At 42.1% G+C, this 8,283-nt stretch overlaps 1 protein-coding gene across 1 annotated transcript; it reads left to right on the top strand.

Moving 5' to 3' along the window:
• Positions 1–4,235: 4,235 nt before the first annotated feature.
• On the top strand, positions 4,236–6,199 carry LOC105044273 (F-box/kelch-repeat protein At5g60570). Its single transcript, XM_010922091.4, has one exon. It carries the CDS (start codon positions 4,720–4,722, stop codon positions 5,914–5,916), a length of 1,197 nt encoding a protein of 398 aa, XP_010920393.1. The 5' UTR covers positions 4,236–4,719; the 3' UTR covers positions 5,917–6,199.
• Positions 6,200–8,283: the final 2,084 nt, after the last annotated feature.

Below are 8,283 nucleotides of genomic sequence, written 5' to 3'. Positions count from 1 at the left end.
GTCTTTCTGACATGAGTTCCACCCTAATCATAATATCCCTTGAGGTGCCATGCCAATTCATCAATCTTGTCTCCACCAATGGAATTAAGAAAGTATGGGGAAGGGAAGGGGCTGCCAGTAAATACAAGAAGAAGGCAAAAAGATCTATGATGGCAAGCACTTTTAATCCTCTTATGTATATTCCAAGATGCTATAGTCACGACTTCAATCTCAGCCTCAAAATTAAAAGAGAATGAAATGTCCCACGGTAAAAAACAACTGCACAGGAATTGGTTGCTCGAATCTCATGTAATTAAGCTACATCCATTTAAACGTAAGAATTTATATTTTCAATTTCTCAGCATGCATAAATACAAATTTCATGCATGAACTAAGACCAAGATGTTCTTGATATTGCACTGGTGGCATGCCAAATACGGGACAATGTACTCCAAAATTGGAGCTACGTTGCTTGCTATTTTCGGTCACACAAAAACACTTGCATGTCGACTGTTCATTCTATTCCCGTTGGACGTCCTACGGTAAGTTGGCCGCCTGTTTACTAGTGGATGATACGCCCGTATGCCCCGCGGGCCCACCACTACCAGTATTGTGACACCATGAGTGGGCTTTTATTTCTTTATTTATTTATTTAAATAACGTTTTTGCGTGTGTGGGTGCCTGCGTGGGTTGAGAATGTGGTCATAGCGTATCACTTTGTTACATGCAGTTATTTGTCACCTCCCCCCCCCCCCTCCTCTTTTTCTTTTTTTTTTCTTGTGAGATGTGAATGCAAACGGCATAATATTATGCAAATATGAATCATCTAGCATGGTAGGGTGGACTAAAGCACTGCGACAACCACCCACTATAATTCCCAGTAGTGTGATCGTACCGTGATATTAACATCCTTCAATTATTTAGGATTAAAAGCACTAGCACCGGGCACGTACAATGCACGTGCATGCATGTCTCTGCGCTTGCGATTGGCTGTGATTTTATTAAAATATGTTTACGAAATTAGGCCCGCCTGAAGAGGAGGGATCCTCCGATTTCCATACTCATCCATTAAAAGACTGTGATCTTCATACGAAAAAAAGAAAAAACTTTCTATTTTAAAAATAATATATTTATATCATTAATTTATATATCACTGTCTTTCTGATTATAGTATATTAATTTTAGCTAGAAAGAGTTTTAAATATATAAAAATTAACTAAAGCAGGGATCCGAAGTTATATTGAATTCCAGTACTCCAAGAGGAATATTTTTTCTTGAACAGTAGTGCCATGATATATGTGTGACAGAAAGAAATATTATTTTTTTTATCAAGTTACAATAATTACAAGCCCATACTACATGCTTTAAAGCAAATTTTGCTGTACCTATTGATACTAGTATATACTGATCATACTGTATGTATATCAAACTGATATATACTATAGAGATTGTATTGATTGTTTGTGAACTAGATCAGCTTCCATATCGGATATTCTGATACAATAATAAAATGACATTAATATAGAATTCAGTATTAAGATGGTAAATTTTATTTTAAAATCTTTAGCATCGTATTAAATAGATAAGATACTTACGGGTCCTTATCATCTCTTTGAATACTGTAATATTTTTGCGCTATTATTACAAGTAATAATTCTAATACTGCAATAGACATATTATGCACATGTTTGTAATTCCTCCCCATCCCAAGCTCCTTGATCAAGCAAAGACATGATGCTAGAGTGCCCTCCTTCCGACAAAGAAGAGCCAACGGAATTTTTCTCCTCTATGAAGAAACCGTTGCACCTGTTTGAATCCAATATATTATGACCAAGCTATTTCAGCTAATGAATCATAAACTAGACCAATCAAAACAAAATGCACAGTTTGAACTACTTCTGGTCCATCATTCATTGAAAAATTCTCACAACTGGTGTCTAAAGCCATGTTATGCACAATGCGTAGGAAGCTTTTAGGATCTTCAAAGCCACGTTTTTTTCCTTTTGGTAAATCTTCAAAGCAACATTTCAAAAACTCGAACTGTGAAATACCTAAAAAAATTGCATTAGCAAACCATAGAAACAATACGCGATCACTCTCAATTTGGCATCAAGTCTTCAGAAAGAGAGAGATGCTTTGTTCCCAAAAGTCTTGCATGTTTCAGTGTCACTGCAGTCTATATCTAACCTCATCGAGAGAATAGATTTACAAAGGATCATTGCTTGGTGACATGGTGAAAAGCATGGATTGACCGACGTACGTAATGAGTGGAACAACCACTTAATACAAAAAAAAAAATAAAAATCAAAAATCAAAAAAATCAAAAAAAATCAAAAATCAGTCCTTTTATATATCTTGAGAATAGGCTTTACTACTAACAAGTCTCTACCATTTAGAGAATTACACTTAGAAACCATGCTAGAACAGGCAAGTTTTCAAATGCCCAATTCTTCACTTTGTCACTTCTAACTATGGGAAAAGATAAGAAAGTTGGAACCAAACCCATGCTCCACTACAAGATTTGGGAGACAACCTTATTAAACAATGCTAAGATTGTCTCCTCTCATGCCTTCTTCTCTTTTCTTCCAACCCACGCGAGCCCTCCTATTTTATCCAGAGTCCTAAAAACGGTTATGTCCTCTCATCCCTCAAAAAGGACATGGTGTAAGCCAAAGAAAGGCACAACGACACCTCGCTTAGCTTTCATGCAACCCCCTCCGAAAATGCTAACATTACTACCTCAAGGGAACAAATGATTCAGAGTAAATGAAAAGAATTCACTCCCTTGGATGGGTGGGGTGTCTCTTTCAATTGGTCTGGACGATGGGACCCATTTAATAAACTTGCACCAAACACTGTAAGGACCCATGATTGCTTCAAGTCCTACCAGTAATTTTGAATTGTGTGGCTAATTTACTGCTCTGCAAGGGTTTCACTTAAACGAGAAAGTCATCTGCTTTCGGTAAGCTGAAAGACCCCACCATATGGATGCCTTCATTTTGGGAGTTCGACTCTCTTATTGCACTTCTGAGCTTTACAGGTGTTCAATCAAAAATTTTGGTCTCAAAGTTCACCACACCTATGGCTTTTGAAAAGGGAGCGATGGTATGGCAATCACTAAAACCATCTTCAAATGCACTGCATAACAAAAGATTTAAGGATTAGTAAGTTGGAGAAACTTGATCACCAAAACTTCTCGAATAAAAAATTAAATGGAAAAAGAAAATCAGGAAAGGACTTGGAGAGTAGATGACATATGGTGAATGACCGGTCTATAGTGCAAATATATATGGACGTTATGAAGTACATAAAATCAATATTCAACAGCATTGTACAAGTAATTGATGAATATAAGTGAATCAAGAACGAGCCACTCGAAAATCTGAATAGCTTAATCATGTTTCAGATCAGTCAGCTGCAATGAAATAATAGTGAAAACCGAAACTTGTGTGAAGAATCTGAAGATTAGTGTACCTATGATTTGCGCTGCTTCTGTCTAAACCCGCCACAGATGGTAACATCTCCATTCCCAACATGAAGACGTTGCCACTCGACAAATCCAGACATGATTGAGATCAGATGGCTCAATCAAGCAAATGATTTGGCATCCATTGGAAAAGGAGTTCATCAATCAAGTGACTTATCTAATCCAGTCAGAGAAATCTTTTAACTGTGACTTGCTCGTAAAGTGATCTGTTGAATGGCATTGGTGGGACAAAGTTGGCTAATTACATGTGTCGACCTATTCAGAAGGGCATGCAGCAGACTACAAGTTTCCCGAAGCATGGTGGACCGCAAGTTCATAACCCTTTGTCAACTCAGTCACTGTTTTCTAGTATTTTTTTTGGTTGAGCAAGGTGTTCCGAGCCACAATGCCACTGTATCTCTCCATTATTACTGTCAACCCATATATCATCTACCTATTGGTGTAACAAAATCTGGGTACCCGTGCTTAAAACTATGAATTAGCTCTAAATCTCTCTCTCTCTATATTTTTTTTTGGGAAAAAAGAAGGATTAGAAAAACTCATCTCGGAGAACCCACCATGCGGTAAAACAGAACAAAAGCAAAAGCATGGAAGCCTGCCCACCGGTTTATATTCCTTCTCTTTTTTCCATTCTCAAAGAATCACATACATTCTTATAATCTTTTCTTGGTGCTTTCCTTTTTCCCTGTTGGGCTGTGCCAGGTCATGTGAGAATATATATATATATATAGATATATATAGGCATTGGATCCCCATTTGTTTAGGGTAGTGGGTGCTGCTGCCGGTGCATTATACAAATATCAATCAAGCACACACCGAAGAGAGCAGAGCGAGAGAGCGTGCATCTCCACGAGAACCGAGGTCCTTTCCATCATATTATAATCATCACTGCGCTCCAATACTATTTGTTTGTTTCTTTCTTTTGCAGTGCAGAGGTGAACACTAGACAAACATCTCCCAATGGAATGCTTCCTTTCCCTTGTCCTCTCTCCACCCGTGTAGATAAGGATGCGTGTCTATTATGTATTATAACGATCAAAATACTGAAAAACATAGAGGCTCTCAAATCTTAGATTAGATTACAGATAGGTGATTTCCTCTGGAGAGAAAGGAAGAGGGGCCGAAGAAAAGAAAAGAAAAACAAGAAAATTGCAAATGAAGTGGATGGTGCCTCAATGTACACCTGACCACTGAAACATGACGACATAGAAAGAGAGGTCGCTGCTGGTCGACGCAATCGAATCGTTTCGACGATGGGTCCGCATCACAGCGGCGACAGCAGCAGCTACCACCACAATCACAGCAGGCGGCGGCGCACGTTGGACGGAGATGATGAGAATAGTGAAGGTGGTGGTAACGGCGGCAGCAATGGCGTTTCTGACGGCAGGCAAGGCAAGAGATTGTCGTCGTCTCTGTTGATCCCGGGCCTCCCGGACGACATCGCGCTCAGCTGCCTGGCCCTGGCTCCGCGATCAGATCACGGGTCCCTCGCATGCCTCAACGCCCGATTCCGCTCGCTGATCGATAGCGGCTACCTTTACGGGCTGCGGCAGCGGATGGGCGTGGCCGAGCACTGGGTGTACCTGGTCTGCGACCCCCGGGGTTGGGAGGCTTTCGACCCGGGCGCCAACCGCTGGATGCGCCTCCCCCGGATCCCCTGCGACGACTGCTTCAACCACGCCGACAAGGAGTCCCTCGCCGTCGGCCCCCACCTCCTCGTCTTCGGCCGCGAGCTCCGGGACTTCGCCGTCTGGAGCTACCGCAGCATCGGCCTCGGCCGGGGTTGGTCCCGGTGCCGCCCCATGAACCACCCCCGCTGCCTCTTCGCCTCCGCCAGTTCCGGGTCCATCGCCATCGTGGCCGGGGGCAGCGACAAGACCGGGACCGTCCTAAATTCCGCGGAGCTCTACGACGCCGAGACGGGCCGGTGGGAGCTCCTCCCGCCCATGACCGCCCCCCGCAAGCTCTGCTCGGGCTTCTTCATGGGCGGGAAGTTCTACGTGGTCGGCGGGATGTTGGGGGAGGAGGCGCTGACGTGCGGGGAGGAGTACGATCTGCAGTCCCGGGAGTGGAGGCGGATCGAGGGGATGTACCCGACGGCCGGCGACGCGGCCGGGGCTCCGCCGCTCGTGGCGGTGGTCGACGACCAGCTCTATGCGGTGGAATACCGCACCAACAGGCTGAAGAGGTACGACATGAAGCGCAAAAGCTGGGCGGTCGTCGGGAGGCTGCCGGTACGGGCCGACACCTCCAACGGATGGGGGCTGGCCTTCAAGGCGTGCGGCCGGGAGCTGCTGGTGGTGGGCGGGCAGAGGGGCCCCGAAGGGGAGAGCATCGTACTCAGCTCGTGGCGCCCCGGTGGAGGAGGAGCTGCTCCGGAGTGGAGGGTACTTGGTGTCAAGGAGCACGCCGGCATCTTCGTCTACAATTGCGCCATCATGGGCTACTGAGGCCGACCGACTGATGAGCATCATTGCAGCTACTACTACTGCTAACAGGGCCGCCTCTTCCCCTACTCATCCATTCTATTTCTGCTGCAGATATATATATATACACACACATTATATATATATATATATATATATATATATATATATATATATATATATATATATATATATATATATATATATATCCACATCCAATTCCCACCATACCGCTGAATTTTGTAGTTTCTCTCTTCCAGTTATCCCAATTCCATAATGCTGAAAACTCATGAAAGAATACTAATTCCTTCCCTTGCATATGTCATGGAAAACACTCTTGCGATTACCTATCATCGAGTATCAGAAAAATAACATTAATCCAAGGAATCTGCAGAAATTTGTAATTGCAGCTCTCTGTTTAGCAATCATCATCCTCATCAACGAGAGGGAAAAAAAACGGCCCGTATCTGTCACTGTGGACAAATTGAAGGGTATCGCCAAACTGTAGCACTGGAAGAACCACACAAAGAAAATGAAGTTGATGAGGTGTGCCTGTCTTCTACCTGTGATAAAAGAAGCTATATTACCAAGAGAAATAACCGCCATCTCTCCCGTCTACCACAACTGCATGGTATCGATACTCTGCTGTTCGAATTTTTCTGAACACCAAATCATTCCCATCATACTCGTGAGCATTTAGACTTAGGAGGCTTTACAGAATGGAGTGGAAGTCCCATTTTACAGTTTGCTCGACCAACTCTTTGGGACATTAACCATGATTATGATTTTTTCGCGTCTTTGAATCACACCATTTGATATGATAAATGACAAAACATGGACATCGTACATTCGGTCATTTAATTGCTTTCATCGTCTTAAAATAATAAAAGCCAAATTATATTTTTCCAGCTGCATTATATTTTTTTTTTCCCAGTTTTAACCTGTTTCTTATCCTTTATTTATATAAAAGTGCGTTCATTCTATATCTTGTTATACCAAGAGATAATAGCTGTTAACCTTCTCGGTGTCCGATGAAGTTGATAACTGATTATCTTGAATTCCCAACGAAATTAATTACACCTAAATATTCAGTTGGATGCTTGCTGTAAGCTCTGCTGCGCTGTTTGTTGTCAGAATGAATAGTATCGATAATTTATGGCAGGATGCTTAATGTGAAGGCTATACAAATGATCAAGCTGTAGGTTATATGCTGCCGTGACTTAGCATGCTTATAAAGTCCGCAACAAGCACGCATGCAGCACTGATTCCGATTCTACTCCCACTCTCTGACTCTCTCCTTTGGTCATTTCATGCTGTTGGCTCGTTTGCATAACCGTATCAATTTCGCTCATATGGAGTACTGCAGAGGGCCAGAAACAAAACTTACTTTCGGCAACCGCAAGGCAAGAAACTGGTTCCAGGTGGATATAACTGACGAGCTATCTGTCATGATGAGCGAAAACAACAACATCGACCATGATGTACCTCAATTTTTTACTCACAAAGAAAGACCATCATGTGCTTCAATTCTAGGTACCATGGTTCTGGTGAGAAATTAGATCTAGCAGCTTTCCTCCCTTGTTTTCTTTCTCGATTTGGGGATCCGTTGGTCACGAAAAAGATCAGACAATTTTTGATGCACAGGACTCAGATGTACATATAACTCGGAGCTGATAAGTACGAAAAAAAAAAAAAAGCTTGTGCAGAAAGACCAAAAAGCCAGATCGGTACCACATTATCAGGTTATGGGCTCAAGATCATGTTGAAACATGGCTATCTGAAAGCGGAAGCGGCTTTCGAGAAAACTGTCTGATGACAAATTATACACTATATTAGGTGCACCACATTAGCGATGCACCATGGCAATCAGATTTTCTTATTTTTATGGGCTTCATTCACCGTACGGCTCACTCATCAGGTATATATAGTTTCTGCAGCCTGATGCTATCAAACTTGAACACCCCAAACAGTTTTAACATAGGAAGTATAAGCCAATCAAGGGATAGACCCAACTACTATCAGTCGCCTCAATGATCATTAATGGCAAAAGCTGCTTTAGCTTTGGGTTAGGATTGTGTCTTTGAATGACTGATTTTCTTTTAAAAGATGGACCGTCGGATCGTGTTTTGCATAATTTTTAAAATACTCCAACCTCTTCATTCTATTCACAGCATGCATGCATAGAACTTATATCATGTTTTAAAAGCTATACAATCTTTTACACAAAAGATTCACCTCATGAAAGAATATCAACCATTCTTTCACACAAAAGATACAATCTGAACTCTTCATCTTTGACCTATGGCATCAAGCATTCCGCTGACATAGGAAGGCCTTCTTTTGAAAGTAAAAGATATGTGGCATATCTGATTAAAATTTCATTAAATTATG

This window comes from Elaeis guineensis, chromosome 4 (assembly GCF_000442705.2).
Source record: "Elaeis guineensis isolate ETL-2024a chromosome 4, EG11, whole genome shotgun sequence".
Lineage (NCBI taxonomy): Eukaryota > Viridiplantae > Streptophyta > Magnoliopsida > Arecales > Arecaceae > Elaeis > Elaeis guineensis.
Note: the sequence above shows the minus strand (reverse complement) of the source record. Positions and strands in the feature narration are given on the sequence as shown.

Coding starts and splice junctions, on each gene's coding strand:
- LOC105044273 (XM_010922091.4), top strand. CDS start 4,720: ATGGGTCCGCATCACAGCGGCGACAGCAGCAGCTACCACCACAATCAC.